This window comes from Podarcis gaigeae, assembly GCF_964106915.1.
Source record: "Podarcis gaigeae genome assembly, chromosome: 8".
Lineage (NCBI taxonomy): Eukaryota > Metazoa > Chordata > Lepidosauria > Squamata > Lacertidae > Podarcis > Podarcis gaigeae.
This window is the reverse complement of record NC_139684.1, coordinates 62,961,559-62,977,665: the sequence shown is the minus strand read 5'-3', so window position 1 is coordinate 62,977,665 and position 16,107 is coordinate 62,961,559. Positions and strand designations below refer to the sequence as shown.

At 42.9% G+C, this 16,107-nt stretch overlaps 1 protein-coding gene across 1 annotated transcript in view; it reads right to left on the bottom strand.

Moving 5' to 3' along the window:
• Positions 1-269: 269 nt before the first annotated feature.
• The window catches only part of CLIC4 (chloride intracellular channel 4), a 47,288-nt gene continuing 31,450 nt past the window's right edge, over positions 270-16,107 (bottom strand). The window contains exons 3-7 of the mRNA XM_083751922.1: positions 14,153-14,278; positions 12,057-12,163; positions 6,761-6,942; positions 3,001-6,184; positions 270-2,749 (exon numbers count right to left, since the gene is read on the bottom strand). Coding sequence (XP_083608048.1) covers positions 6,020-6,184; positions 6,761-6,942; positions 12,057-12,163; positions 14,153-14,278 — 580 coding nt within the window. The 3' untranslated portion in view covers positions 270-2,749; positions 3,001-6,019. The remainder of the gene's footprint in view (positions 2,750-3,000; positions 6,185-6,760; positions 6,943-12,056; positions 12,164-14,152; positions 14,279-16,107) is intronic.

The window sequence follows — 16,107 nt, the reverse complement described above, 5'->3', positions numbered from 1 at the left end:
GGCACTGCAAAGCTACAGTCAGTCGGAGTAATGTCTACAGTCATTCCGTGGTCAGGGCTGATGAGAGCTGGAATCCAGCAACATCTAGAAGGCACTAGGTTAGAGAAAGGTGGATTACACTGCTGAGTAGCATCTCTCTAGGGTTTCGGATGGGAGTCCTTCCCATTTTAGGATTTAACCTGGGACCTTCTGCATGCAAGGCATGCCCTCTACCCCCTGAGCTATAGCCCCTGCCCCAGAAATCCAGAGAAGAAATAGCCAAGATCATATTAAGTGAAAAATATAAATTTTATTTTTTAAAACAGCTGCCAGCAGTTTGCCAGTATACCTGTAAAAGATATTCCAGAAAAGTGAAAAGAGAAGCATATTACAATATATCATAAGAGATTCCAGGTATCTCTGTACAAACACCAAATCAATGCCCTGCCCATTCTGGGAATCTGTGCCCCCGCCCACCCAGATGCAACAGTTGAGCAGATAAAACAGGATGATATATATTTTTAAAACACGGTTTGCTCAGAACAACCTTTTCAGGTATGTTCAAAAGGATAAGGAGGAACTTGACTGTATCTAAGCAATTGTGGTTTCAACATGGGATAAAACGTCTACTGTTAGTCATAGCTGGGAGGGGACAGTTATTCATTTTTAGAATGAATGATTTACCATTGCCTCTTAAAGCAACATTTCATAGAAAGGCAGGTAGGCAGGTGAGTGATAACCAAGGTTCCACAACGCCCCCCCCCAAAGAATATACATGCTTCAAGCACTAGGGAATGAAGCCAGACCTCAGCTTTCATGTGTAGCCCCCCACCTTTGTGTGTTACATTTAGACACTGGTAGGCCCTAGAATGGCCAGATTTCTAAACTGGTTGCTCTTTGTCACTGTTAATATTTGCACATAGCTCTAGCATAGTAAGATAGGCTAGACCAATTTCTGTGGCCCACGACCTTTAGAGGCTGATAACATAAACAGAACCAATTTGTGCACAAATGCATGTTGAGCCGAGTCCACAGAAAATACTTTTGTTACAGAGGCCTGATCTTCAGCTGTGCTGGCTGGGGCTCATGAGAGCTGGAGTCCCACAGGAAGGACTTGACAGAGGTGGGGAACCTGAGGTTTGCTTTCCTAGCCCTCCGTGCCCAGAATGCGGCACATTGGTTCATGTGCGAGTCAGACAAGTGTAATGATTTCACAAACGCTCTGCACACTTTTGAGAGAAGTGTTCCACCTGTTCTCTTTGTTCCTCAAGGCTCTGCCTGCTGAGCAAAAGTGACCTTGTTAAAAAGGCATCTTATGATATATAAGTCATGCAATTTTAATCCTCTGTGTTGTAGTCACTACAAGTGCTACTCAGAGTAGGCCCACTGAAATGTGAGCCCAAATTAATCATGCCCATTCATTTCAAGGGGTCTACTCTGATGGAGCATGACTAACACTGGATATAACCCACAGCTTCTCTTTTTTTAAAAAATTCTATTTCACTATAAACAAAATAAGCAGAATGGCCAATTATCTTATACAAATACGACCCAAGAGAGAGCATGTGGACAATGCATCATCCAAAACACTGGAATCCATAGTGTCATGACATCAAAGGGCATAGGATGAGGGCAAAGACTTTTCCTCCTGAATTATGTTTGCAGAAAGGACTTCAGGGCCACCTCAACCCTTCTTGTTACTTGTGAAGCAGAATCCAAGCAGCAATCTGCACTCAGTGTAACATTGGATGCAGCCAACTGGGATGTTCCCCTTCAGTAGGAGCTGCCTCTCAGAGTGGTCCAAGCCAGCAGGCTCTTTCAATGGCACAACTATCCTGTGGCTAACAATAATACATGCACATTTCCCCAGACATACGAGTTATGAGATGACTTCAATCATTCCAAATATTAACACTACTGCCTATTTTTAGGGCAAAAGTGAGACAAGCTGTGGCCTTGTTGCTGGACTGCAACTCCCATAATTCTGACCTTTGACTGTGCCCGCCGGGGCTACTGGGAGCTGGGAATCAAGCATCATCAAGAGGGCCACAGATTCCACCCTCCACCGCCCGGGTTTAGGCAAAGGAGTGATTCCTCAAATGCTCCTAGACTGACAACTAGAATGGGAATATAAAACATCTTTGGCTATAGGAGTGGAGACATTTTGGAAGTCACATTAATACAGGAGGGACATTTAAGGAATTGTGACAAGGAGCTGCTCTTGCTCACACTTCTGGTTCTCATGCAACTATCATCCCATGCTCAAAAGTCTGAGGATGGTGGGTTTGGGGAATGTCTGTGAGAATTAAACCTACATTTGCTATTTTGGATGGCTAGAAGCAGAATGTCTGTTAAGAATGCTTATGTAAATAAAAAATATCAATTTTGTAAGAAACTGGCAAGTGGCAACATCATTAACTCTTCACTTTTGTGCAGGTTAGGCAAGTTCCCAAACTATAAATACAGTAGGTACAACACATGTCTTTCCACACTCCCTTCTCTCCAACCTTGGAAGAATAAACGTTAAGTCAAACTTGGGGTTTTCTCTGTCTTCCAGATAGTTAATCTGTATATGAATGCTACCAATTTCATAGGCTAAACAAAGGTCAGCTAACAGGAATTCCTTTCACATTTCTGTTGCAAAAACGTAACAATAAAAGAAATTCCCGTTTGATGACAGAAGCCCCCCCATCCACAAACACACACCCATCTCTTTATTCATTCAAGAGGAAAACTGAATGCTTTCACCCATGTGAGCTGCTGAAGTTAACTACCGTATTTTTTGCTCTATAAGACTCACTTTTCCCTCCTAAAAAGTAAGGGGAAATGTGTGTGCGTCTTATGGAGCGAATGCAGGCTGCGCAGCTATCCCAGAAGCCAGAACACAAGAGGGATCGCTGCTTTCACTGCGCAGCAATCCCTCTTGTTCTGGCTTCTGAGATTCAGAATTTTTTCTTGTTTTCCTCCTCCAAAAACTAGGTGCATCTTATGGTCTGGTGCGTCTTATAGAGCGAAAAATACGGTAAATGGTTGATCACTTGCAACCACAAATTATGTACCTTCTCTTGTGGGAGAAACTGCCTCTACTACACACCAAGTGGATAACTGGTCACACGAGAGAACATTTATGCACATCAATATTACTGAGGAAGAGATAATGCTTCTCTGTAAAATATACTGTACTTCCAAATGACTTCTCTGTTCCAACTTAATAGAATCAAGAGCATAAGATTCAACTGCTGCCTACATTTCAAACCGGAAAGGTTTCGTCAAACAGTACTAAGGCATAATCAGCATCAAATGATAAAGGTTGTTCTGTGCTGCGGTGTAATTTAAAATAAATTGGCAGGCTGCTTCCTCCCTTTTGACTGATACTGTTGGGAGGTGCCGAGTTATTTACTTTCATGACTCATTAAAGGTACGCTTTCAAATAAACACAATCCACCAGTTCCGGGCTAAATGGATCCAGCAACCAGATGGGGAAATAGCAGTTACATAAGAGGTGGTTATGTGGACAGTGACTTGGCAAGAATTTGAGCTAATGGCCCACATCTGACCATCTTTTTCCTCGAATCCCATCTGGTCACACTGGTCATCCTACCTTCTAATCTGAAACTTTAAATTTGCCAGGCAAAATGACAACTGGAAGGCAAACAAGTGTGGGCGTTAGCAGGACAACCACCCTATGCATAAGATCCACCATGCTGTACAACACAATTCTACCCTTTGGGTACCTTACCCCCCAAATGTGTACAGCAAGCCTGTCAACTGACTTAAAGGCAAAATCAGCAAGAAGAGGAGCAGATTTCAGGCCAGTGAAATTAAACTAAGAGGTACAAACATGCTAGAAAAGGTTCCACCTTCTAGTGTTTTGTGTTAAAGCTGCAGGATGCTTTGGGGCCACCCTTAAGCCTAAGACTGGCTTTTGTGAATACTGGCAAAGAGAAAGAAGGCACCACAAAGGCATGTATAACAAATACAAAGCTATTATTGAAATCATGTATCTACTTATTGGATCAGATCACAATGTAAGTATGATTCTTAGATTTAAAAGAAGAAAAAAACCACAAACCTAAGGCTCTTAACACCAAGTCCCTCACCGAAATGAAATTTTGTACAAAAAAAAAGGTTCCCTAATCCTCTTCCATGCCCTCACTTATGCTGAGTAAGCCAGGCTGCAATGCTACAGACATGTACTTGGGAATAAACCACGCCAAACTCAGGGCAACTCGCTTCTGAGCAAGCATGTACAGAGTTGGGCTGCAGAAAGTCTGTTAACAGGAGCCCTTATACGTGCTTTAAAAATGTACACTCCAGTGTAAAAGTTACAAAAGGTATGCTGGCAAGACGACTAGTGTTGATTGGCTGGAGTAGTCTTTGATGGCATTTAAAATAAATAGAAAGTTTGCTCCATGCCTCAAATCCTTGCCTTGCCTTTTATTAAAGAAAACCCAAGTCAGAAACACAAACCATTTTTGTTTTTACAGTGCTATTCCTTGGTGCTGTTCTAGAAATACACAACTTGGACCTTAAATGTGTTAATGATTGTGATGTGAAAAAATATAGATCAGGTACATATGCAGCAGTCAGATGTGACTTATTGGAGGGAGAAACTATTGAAAGAGGGGCTGAGAACTCCACATTCCACACTTACAAACGACCAAGGAGAAAACCATCAATATGGAATTATGCACGTAAGGCAAAACAGTTGGTATCTAAAGGCCACTTGCACATATTTAAAAATAAAAAATAGTTACTTGCAGGAATCTGACATTAGCACAGTGAGAAGAAAGCACCCCTGGCACCCAACCACAGCATTTCTTGCTAGCAACATAAAAGAGTAGTTACATGTTGAGTAGAAACATCTGGCATATTTAGGCTGCTTGACAGCTCAGGTTTGGAATGATGTTACTTAAGAAATAAATCCCACATATTGACAAGCCTCCTAGTGCCTTAAAAAAAAAAAAGCAACTTGCTATTATGGCCTTGGATTATTGTGCTTCATCCAATAAAGATGTCTTGCTTTTTGATCCAATCAGTTGGAGACTTATGTACTCCCCCTCCACCCCCCAATGCAAGCATATGCAGTGAACCCTTGTCACCTCCAAGAACACAGTTTGTTGGGTTCCTGGTGTCTATGGGTCACAGCTTGTGGCATTTGAACTTGTTGAAATGTGCCTTTTTCCTCATGAGCAGGCATGCTTGCCCAAAGGTTTTGCATGTAGCTCTTTTCGGTGAGGCAGTAAGAGGCTTTGGTGCACTGTTCAGACAGACCAGCAGGTACAGTGTTTCAGGAGAGCTAAGGTATGCAACAGCATCTCGAAAATACATAAATAATCCTTAAATCACACCAAGAAGTGCTTCCTAAACAAATATGAAAATCCCAAGATGCAATTTGAGATTTAAAGGCCACTTTATATAATCAGAAGAAGCAAGTGGTAAAAAAACCAACAACCCTTCCTTAGGCTGAATCACCTAAATTTGGAGCTGCGGAGGCTGTATTCGCTCTGCAATGAATAAAATTCTGCGCATTAAAATATTATATCGGAGAAGAACATGCTGAAGCCATCTCCCCAACAAGCCAAGTGTGTGCAGACAAGAGAGAGAAGGTGCCTTCTAATATAGGGAAAGTGTTCAAACTTGCACTCCACTCCCACTACCTGAAATGCTCAATCCAGGAAAAGCTTTACCACTCGGTTCCTTGGACTATGTAAGATGGCTGTCCTACCTAATTGAGACCCATGATCTGCAGGCCCAGGTAGTAAAAGTAGGGGTCCCACTCAGCAGTTCTGGGCCAGGTTCCAGAATTGCTTTACTGCAACATTAACTGATGTGCTCAGCTTGCTTATTATAGGATACAAAGCAAGCAAACGGCATAACATTGGTTTGCATTTTTTGAAAGAGAAAAAATACCTGGTCTACCCAATGTAACACTGAATAACTGCAAGTACATGCAAAGTAAATCACTATCTTAAAAAGACAAAAGGGGAGCAGTCTGTTAAAAGAAGCGTTTCGTTATGAAATGTGTGCGAAACACTGCTTATTTAGTGAGTCTCTTAGCTACATCGCTGTAGGCGAATTCAATCTCTTTGTCTCCAGGACAAGTGTTGGTGAATTCATCACGACCATAGGCATTTGTCAGGTATCTCCAAATCCCAGTCATTGTCTTGGGAATATCGAAGTTGCGATACTTTTTGGCCACAACCTAGGAACAAAGAAAAGGAAGAACAGCTGTTTTACAATGTCCAAAGAGAGATGGGACCAGCCCATAATTTTTGTGCTTTGAGACCGCAACCAGAACCACAAAATAGCATCGGACTTGTCTGCATATAAGAATGAGAGGGGAAGCTGCTTAATACCAAGTCAGATTACTTTCCATCTTGCCTAATACAGGGGAAGGGGTGGAGCTCAGTGGTAAAAGCAGAGGTAGAGTGGTAGATCCCAGATTCAATCCTAGGCATTTCCATGTAATGCTGGGAGAGACTGAAATCCTGGAAAGCAGCTGCCGATCAGTGTAGGCAATATTGAGATGGGCCAATGATTTGACACAGTGTAAGACAGGGATTGAACCTGCAACCTTCTGCATGCAACTTGGGTTGGGTATGGCCCTTTCCCTGTAAAATGAATAGGAAGCTTAGCATCAGTGGCAACTTGTAGGTGTGCAGGCACCCAACAGAATTCCCCAAAGCCCATTTGCCACTACAGGAAATTATCTCGTTCAGTTGAGTCAAGCGCCAAATGTGTGCACATGTAAACTAGCCCTCAAGGTAGTTCCACCCACCTTGACAATATGTAGTTTGGGCAACAAGTTGCAGTCTGCTAGCGTCATCTCATCACCATCCAGAAACTTGCGGGTGGAAGCTGCGATATCCTCCATGCTGTTCTCATCAATCTCATCAGGGAGAGGTGTATTCAGGTACTCATCCAACTTCTGCAGAGTTTTCAGAAGGCCTCTCTCCAAGGCTGGAAGAGTTAGCCAGTGAAAAAGGAAGAAAGAAATCCAGTGGTGCTGCATAAATCAATCACAGTTGAAACCTACGTACCTAACCCCCAATGGAAACAGTGCCAAGCAATCTATGAATCAAGCAAAAAAATGGAGAATCTGTTCACTTGGGGTGCCATTTAGAATGTGGCCCTTTCCGCCCCGATGAAGCACTCAATTTCTGCTTAAGCTCCATTACTGTTGCATATTAGTTCTTAAAGTAACAGCAGAGGGCAGTCTTCACCAACATTTCTCTCTTTGCAAGAAAGAGAGCTTTGCCCCGCCTGTTTGAAAGGCCATAAAAAGAATGTAGGGTTGGAGAAGTATTTACATAACCCTGCAAAAAGAGGCTATCAGCAATGCTCCTTCTCTAAGACAATCCAAGCAATGACTTCTAAACTTTAGAATGTCAAAAGAAACCCCGCGTCTACAAGTACTAATGAATCAAAGTAATGAAGGCTTTGTTGCTTCTACAGGCTAGGGCAAACAAGATTTTACACCTTTAAGCTCTGCCTCCACTGAACCCAGGAAGGTCTGCAAGATGTAGAAAAAGCAAACCCCAGATCGGATTTCATAGCGGGATCAATGTGCCATCGAGTAAACTTGCTCCGGCAGCATTGAGATGAATTCCAACTAACCTCTGAACATCTTGCATGGCAATTCAGAGAGAAGCATTGCCCTTAGCCTGGAATGAGAACTATGAGCCATTCTGTGGGATTGTCTGCTTTGGAATTCTCCCATCTACTGCATGCATTCTGTGTTAGTCACAACAGTGTCGTTTCCAGTTTTGAGCCAATGCTGATGTAAGTTTGACTTCAAGACAATGGCTCCCTCCCAGAAACTCCACAGGAGTAGCCTTTTTCTCCCCCGCCCCGGCCCCTCAATATCTTCGATGAGTAGGAGAATCCGTGGAGCATTTGGTGCAAAACTCCTTTGGGTGTGTGCAATACTCCCCCCACCTGCTCCAATTCAGAAGAGAAAGAGCCATTGGGCATGCAAGCTACAGGACACTACTTGGCAGAACAGTGAAGAAACAGGCCAGCTTATAGTCAAAGCAAATTCATCTGAAACCAAGTGAAGTATAGAGTCAGTAGAGCATTGCAGTATCCATAGACAGTATCCACATAATTCTGGAAATTAACCTACTTGGACCTGTGCCTCCATCTTGCCTTCCAACTAATGTCTAGCTATATCTGTTTCCCAAAGCTCAATGCCATCAGGATTTATTTTAGGTAATCACGGCTATGTGTATGCTGAAATCAATGCAAGTCCAGAAAAGCCACAGAATGAAATACTTGCTGCAAAATTTTAAGAATAATCTCTAATGAAAAATATGTTTCTAGCCCTTGTGGTTGTGAAGACTTGAGAAGGATTGCCAGTGGGTGGGACTTCAGTGCCCTATACAGCTCCTCCCCCATGACTACAGAAGCGGAATTATGCAGAATAAAACACGCATTTCCGCATGATTTCCACAGACCACAAAATACAGATAGCTAAACTGTAGAATGCTGATCTTCAGCACAGGGCATAAGTGAGCTGGGACTATTTGATATATTCGGGGTTAAAGGTGAGCCTGAGACAATCCTCATCAATAGCTCAGCCTTGCAAATGATTAAAGCAATAACCTACATGGCCAATCCACCCCTAAGCACAGTATTTTATAGGCCACAAAGGAAAAAAGCAGATAGAAAGTGAGCAGAAACTGTAACAGTGTACAAAAGCCACCAAAAAAATGCACCATGGAAAAGATACTGCTGTCAATATTGTTTCCTTACAATGAGCTGCTGTATGAGGTCCCTGTGGCAAAAGGTCGCCTAGCAACCACAGATTTCTCATTTACTAGCAGGAAACATAATCCAAGGTCTATAGGTCTGTGGATTCAGTTTAAGTGCCATTTTTAGACCACCAAGGAGCACACTGTTTGATACAAGACGAAAAAATTGGCAGAGCTTTCAGAGAAAATGCCAACGGTAGGTACACCAGGCAATAAAAATTATGAGTATAGAATTTTCCAGCCAACTCACTAATTATTGGTGGGGAGCTGAAGCTAGAAAAATTCCAGATTTTCACAAGAGTCACATAGGACGGATTTAGGCTAAACTAGGGACGGGGAACCTGGATCCCTTCAGATGTTGTTGGACTCCAGCTCCCTTCATCCCCAGCCACTGGATATGTGGGATGGGGTTGATGGGAGCTGGAGTCCAGCATCATGAAGAGTGTATGTTCGCCACCCCTGAGTTAAAGGAAAGTAGATTTGGCTGGAAAGAGGAAAGATTTCCTAAATGATGGAAAGCTGGCCCTTGGAAAAAGCTGGCTGTGGGTATTCATCATAGCTACATTTTTTTCAAAATCTGCTTCCTGGTGTAGATCATAGCATCCCTAAGAACCTCAGCTTTTCTAGTCTAGTGCCTTGCCCACCTCCTACACATGACTACTGCTTAGTGTCTTTCAGATTCCATTGCTCACCTCTCTCTTTACTATCAAAGGATTGGTCTACTACAGCTTGTGGCACATTAAAGAAACTTGTTTTGGCATGAGCTTTTGTGGACAAAATGCAAGAAATGTTATCTTCACTTGACAAATACACCTGCGTATAAAGCTGTGGACAGTGGGGGCACATGGCCGTGAAAAAAACAGAGCAGCAGGAACAGATGCACATGAATACATAAGACTAAGCAAGCGGGTGCACATATGAACACATTTTACAGCCTACTGAGCTCATATTTCAGTATTTCCTTCTGTATCTGTGCATATTTGCTTGCAGGCAAACTGAACATTCCTTTTGTGCATCTGATGAAAGGGACTCAAGTACACTTAAGGTTGTATCACTATAAATCCACTTGTCTTTAAAAAGACATTAACCATCTGAACCAATACTGCAAATGGATGCGCACATGTTCTAGATGACTTATCAAATTATAATCTAGCCAACTTTTTAAAATTCATGATCAAGATAAGCCAAAGGGCTGGAAAAAAGATGACCTGCTTCCTCTCTTTTAAGACACACTTTGTGTGATGTGCAACTTTTAACCTACACAAAAGAGTGCGAACAAAGGAACTTAGTTATGCAGTAGCAGATTCTATGGAATTGGCTTCTTTGATACTCACTCAGAAGCAGTTCCATGCTTCATGTCTGTACAATTTCACTTTAATGCAGGTTTCCTCTCCACACACCTAGTCAAATAATAATCCTTGGACAGCAGTTCCAGCAGAAAGAGCCAGCATGAGCCCAATTTATAGCTATCAAGAGCTGGCCAGAGACACTTATGGTGCAAAATTCAAACAGAAGTCGGAGAGGTAACGACTCCAATTCCATGCAAACATAAGTTGCTAGCTTTTGATGAGCAAGTGCTGTTGAATACAAATAGATGTGAATGACTGTCCTGAGGATACACAGTCACTCTCAGAATGCAACAGCGTAAGGGCTGTTAAGCATAAGCAAGGTGGTTGCGCAAACAATGACTCCAATGCTTTTTAGCAGCTTTGGCAATTTTATGATTAACTTTAATGGGCCATTGTTGTCAGCAGAACTTACAAAAATCTCATGAGGCACATGCACACAGCTGGCACATCTTTTAAATGTGAAAAGCCCGGAACTTCAAATCAAGGGATGGAGAGAGGAAACAGCTGGGCCTTTGCTCAAAAGGTGGGAGTCAGTTCCAAGGACCATAATGTATTTTCCAGATGAGTGAAAGACAGAAGCTATGGAAGGACAATCCTTAGGCATAATGACAAAGGAAGTGTATTTGCCCATTTCAAGGATAAAAATTAGGGCTGAGGAAACTCATTGAAATTAATGTCCTTCAGTGGGTCTACATTGGCTACAAGCCTTAGCCTTTAAAATAAGAAGCAACTGGCTGCTCATGACTACACAAACTAGGTGTGTCAGTTTTGCTGACTACCTGAGAAAAGAGCCATGTACAAAACCCACAAAGCTCAACATTTCACAGGGTCCTATAGAACTTCATTCATTTCAATAGGGCTTGCACCAGACTATTGTTTTTTGGGGTGGTACCCCATGTATGAATCAAATGAAGTTTACCATTTAGCGGCCTCCAAAGGCACCCAGAATCTGCCTCCATGAGATGATATACACTTTCCTTTGTCTCTGGCTACAAAAGTACACTCACAGAGGTCTCATCCCACCAGGCAAGAGGGCCAGCTTTTACTTGATGCCTCAGACCAAAGATCACTATAGAAAGTGTGGACTCCAGCATTGGCCAGACTTAGGAAATTAGAGCTGGGATAGGCTGCATGAGCTATACCTTGTTTGCTTCCAAACATGAGAGCAGGAGGGTTCTGGCCTTGTTCCAGAGCTCACTTGCTGCTCAGAAGTCATAAACAATGCTCTTGAATGCAGTCTCGGCAGGGCAGCCATACAGATGTTGATCCAGTTGCCATTAATGCAGTGGAATCGCCCACTTCAGCCCCTCGAGGTCTAGAATAGGAAAGCCTGTGGCTCTCCAAATGTTGCAGGTTACAAATCCCATTCCTCCTGACTATTGGTTATGCTGGCTGGGGCTGATGGGAATTTGAGTCCAATAATTTCTGGGGGGACCAGACTTTCCATGCCTGGTCCAGAAGCCTTTAAAAGCCTCACTAAGCCTTTTATTCAAATGCATGTACCAAAACACCAACAACACTGTCCCCTACTTCATTTCTTTTTATTTTGCTGAAATTCTAGTTAAGAAAAAGATAATTTGAAGTGGACATGTGCCAGGAGGTTAAACTCTGTCTGATTACTGCACGTTCTCTGCTACCAGTCACTTTTTCCTTTGCAGAGTTGTAAACATGCATTTGAAAGCTTATGGTGGCAACCGGGGTGGAGGTGGGAGCAGTATGGGTAATTTGGAACACAGAAGGCACAGGAAAAAGATTGAGCACCTTCTGCTCCCCACTTCTCTGCTACTACAGAAGCAGTTCTAAAGAAAGATAATCAAGGCTTTGCTGAATGTATTGCAAAACATGACATCAGCTCTTAAGGCAGTCTGTGTTTGGGAGAAACCTCTACTTGGGCAAGCTAAGAAACTGAAGGGGAAGATGGATAGCAAAGAAAGCTAATGTCACATAACACACTCAAAAATAGATTCCCTACCTTCATTTGCTTCTGGCCTGGAATTCTTGATAAATGCAGAAAATTTAGCAAAGATGTCCATTCCAGCAGTGTTTGATTCTGGATGTTTTGGTGAAAGCTTTGTGTACCTGAAGAGAAACATATATACATATATATATTTGTATATGAATTTACAGTGTTATTTCAATTGCAACAATGGCATTGTACCATTTAAGTTGGGCACATTTCCTTCCAGAATGTTTTATTACTGATGGCATATATTTGCATCATCGCTTTGTAGCTACTGCAAGCTGGGAAGAGCACAGTGGCAGCATAACTACAACCTTGTTCCTGTGTTAAGCACCTGAAAGAAACAAACATAATGCTCCAGTGCCCTTCCCAGAGCACATGGGAGAGAGTTCTATCTGCCTGAACTCACAGGAGTCATTCATTCAGTGTCAGAGGCCATCTGAAATTTTGCCAAAGCAAGCAGTGGCCAATTACATTACGCAAGAAGTGTGGTGGCTTAGAAATGCTGTGTTACCCTCGTAATGAATTCCACAGATTTGCAGAGTTAGCACATGGAGCTCTGCCCTCCCCTGAGAAATATTTAAATGGATGCAACTTTTTAAAATACATTGCTACTTGAGCAGCAAACTGTTTAGAGTTTTGTCCAAGTACCAGATCTGCCCATATTTTTGACAAGCCTTCAGAAACATGTTTAGCAATGAAGTTATATTCCAGAAAGTCCCAATATGCACATACTGAGACGATTTCAGTATTTCTTCCATTAAAAAAAGGGATAACCCCTTGCTCAACTCACCTTGGAATAAATGTGGGTACAGCTAAAATTCTGATTTAAGCTAGTTGTGAAACAGTGACTGATTTCTAAAAAGCTATCAACCAGGACACTGAACACCCACCTTGACATCCTAGGGTCCACTCATTTTAGCTGACCCTCACAACCAGTCACTGTTTGTGATCGCCACAAGTGGCGAGTTTTGAAGGTGTGCCAACAACTCTAATGCCCAGTGTGACTGGGAGAGCAAATTCTTTCCCTTCTCTCCCAGCAATCAGGCTATGCAAGCACTGAGCCATAGAGGTGCTGGAGAGCCTCAAAGCTCTGCAAGATGTCACTGGCACTGTGCCACTTAAGAGACACAAGGTCTGGGAGACTCCCTCCTCCCTCCCTCCCATGAGGAAGTAGAAGGATGAAGAGGGGGGAGGAAATCACTCAGACCATGCAGAGAGGCATCTCATTGCCTTCAAAGTCTGTCCAAAGTTCAGCATGAGGACAGAAATCTCAGGGGATTTCTCCAGAATTAAAGAGAAGATACCAGTTGCAGGCAAAATTGGTTACTAGTCTGTATGGAAACCACTGCATTTCACCTTATGAAATTCAAACAGAACAAGAACACCCCTACGTACTCTTAAGGAGTTTGTAAATGCTAAGGAAAATTATTGTGGAAAACAAGACTTTAAGCGAAGAAGATAGACTTGGTTTTATCCCAAGTATCGGCAATATCAGTAATGCCAACTTTATGTTGAGTTTTAAGATGGCAATCGCTGGTGATCATCAATCCCCTTTGGTCTCTCCTTTTACAAGGGAATGAAGACACAAAGACTCTTTTCTGTTCAGACCTGCTTCCCAGTCTGTTGCGTTTAATAATTTTCAGGTCACAGAAATGCTTAACCAAGAGTTAACTTTCGGATCCGATCCTTGCTCACCCTAGCAGGAAAGAGCAATGCCAAGAGTGCAATAGCTCAGGGGTTTGGTGAGAAGTTTGATGGGAAGGAAGAAAAGGGGGTAGTCAAGGCAACGAAGAAGCTGACTGGTGTGGCTGCACGACCTGCTTGGCTGAAGCAAACCCCATGGTCAGAAATTTGAAATCTTATGCATTTCACCTCTGTTGCACAAAGATACAGCTTTGATAGGGTAGGAACAGCTTTTTGGCCCTAAGCCTGTATTAATGTACAGTTGCCATCTCTTATTGCTGATGAAGTAAGCTTGCAACTAACTTGCATAATAATTACATAGCAATATAGAGGATTAAGCAGTACCATCCTGAGAATTGGCAAAGACCACCACCACCAAAACAGCTTTCTGCAATACACCTCCCCTCATTAGTGACACTTACTTGGGTGGGCAGAGGACATCTTCGAGAAATTCTTCAATTTTGTTCACATCAGTCTTCACCTCGTTGTTAAATGTTATGAAGGGCGGGTGAGTCCCCGGTGCCAAGTTCTGAAGGTCTGCAGGTTTCCTGCAAAAGTAGAGTTGTCTACATTAAAACTTTCAGTATGTTGAGCAATTCCGGCAGAGTCATGGTTAGTGCTATCAAGAACATAAGAGCCTGCTGAATCAGGCCAGTGGGCTGTCTAGTACAGCTTTCTTGTTCTCACAGTTGCAAACCACCTACCTATAGGAAGCACACACAAGCTAGATCTGAGCACAACAGCACTCTCCCCTCCTGTGGCTTCAAGCCACTGACATTCAGAAGTATTACTGCCTCTGGCCATTGAGGCAGAGCACTGCCATCCTGGCTACTGGCCACTGATGGCCTTACCCTCCATGAATTTGTCTAATCCTCTTTTAGACATAAGGCAGTTATGGCCCAAGCACTCTGCGGAAACCATTTTTAACCTGAGATAAATTAGGAAAATTTAAGACATGGGGGTGTCCCTGAGGTAGAAGTTGGCTCCGCTGGGAATCCAGAACTCCAAGGACTTTGCCAGCAGGTTTGATACAGCACAACGTATCCAACCAGAGATATGCTGCACAATTTTACTTTTGAGGACTACGTAGTAAAATCTTCCAACTAATTTGGAAAGCTAGAAACGTCTTTATTATTCAAGCTGGGAAATGGTTTATAAACCTGTAAGAGAAAAAGCAGCAAAATTATGATTAGCTCTCTGTGCTTGCACTTCCATAGGATGTGTCATATTCACCCATAAGCTCACTTTACGCCTTGCATTGCACATTTCTTAGATGCATGCAGGTAACATTTAACGTGATGCATCCTATCTGGCTCATGGCGGGGGCACAGTTTTGGCTAACTGGATTTTTGAGGTTCCACCCACCTACACCTAAACGCATCTGTATGGTGCCATGAAGACTGCATTCTACTGATACAGGCTCTGTTGTCTTAATCTCTGTTCCACAGGAAGCACAACATACGCACACAAACAGGCTAACACGGAGAGAGGAGCTCCATTGTGGGGGTTGGTCTGTTAAGCCAAAACACATTTAGCAAAATGTGCAAGAGCAGGTTATGACATCAAATTTGGGACTAGAGCTACTCCTCTAGGGGAAATATTTAGTTGCTATGCTCCAGCCATTAATCTTCCCTCCAACCGACAGTAACACTTCCTAGCTCTAAACAATTTCACCACCCAGGGCAAGTGTGGATTTGTTTGGCACAGTCCTATTTCAAGAGACTGTAGTGGCAGTTAGACCTGCAGGGGGAAAGCAATCCAGGCTCCTCAAAGCAGACACTCAGCTGCCATCAAGCCTGCTTCCTTTTGGGGCAGGCTGGGCCTCCTTTCCCTCAACACAGACTTAAAGGAATTACATGAAGGGGCAAACTACTTTGGAAGTTTGTGTGCACTGGGGAATTCAGTGACAGTGAGATCAGACACTGAGAAGTTTGGACTTTTTAAAAGGGGGAATATGGGAGTTATTGGAGGAAAGGTGCTGTTAGTGGACATAGGGAAAGGAAGATTAATGTTGTGGTTGCAATTTTCAGTGGTGTAAAAAGGCTTTAAAAGGAGATCAAAGCAGGAGTAGAGAGTGGGAGCCTGTATAGAGGGGTAAGCTGCCTTGAACCACTAGGAACAAACAGGCAGACTATACTGTACACCTGAACAGGATTTTCAGTCAACATCCTGCAGCAGGTGGCTGCTTCCAGTTTTGTGAGGCTGGGGCAAAACCTCATACATTGGAGGAAGCTGTTGGCACTGCTGTGGCCTTTTCCACCTTCGCTAAATAATTCTGGTTGTCACAAAGCAAATGAGTCTTACATCAGTACTTTCTGCTGCAAAACATGCAAAGGGCAGAAGTAAATTGTGCATATACACATCTTTAAGTCCCTAC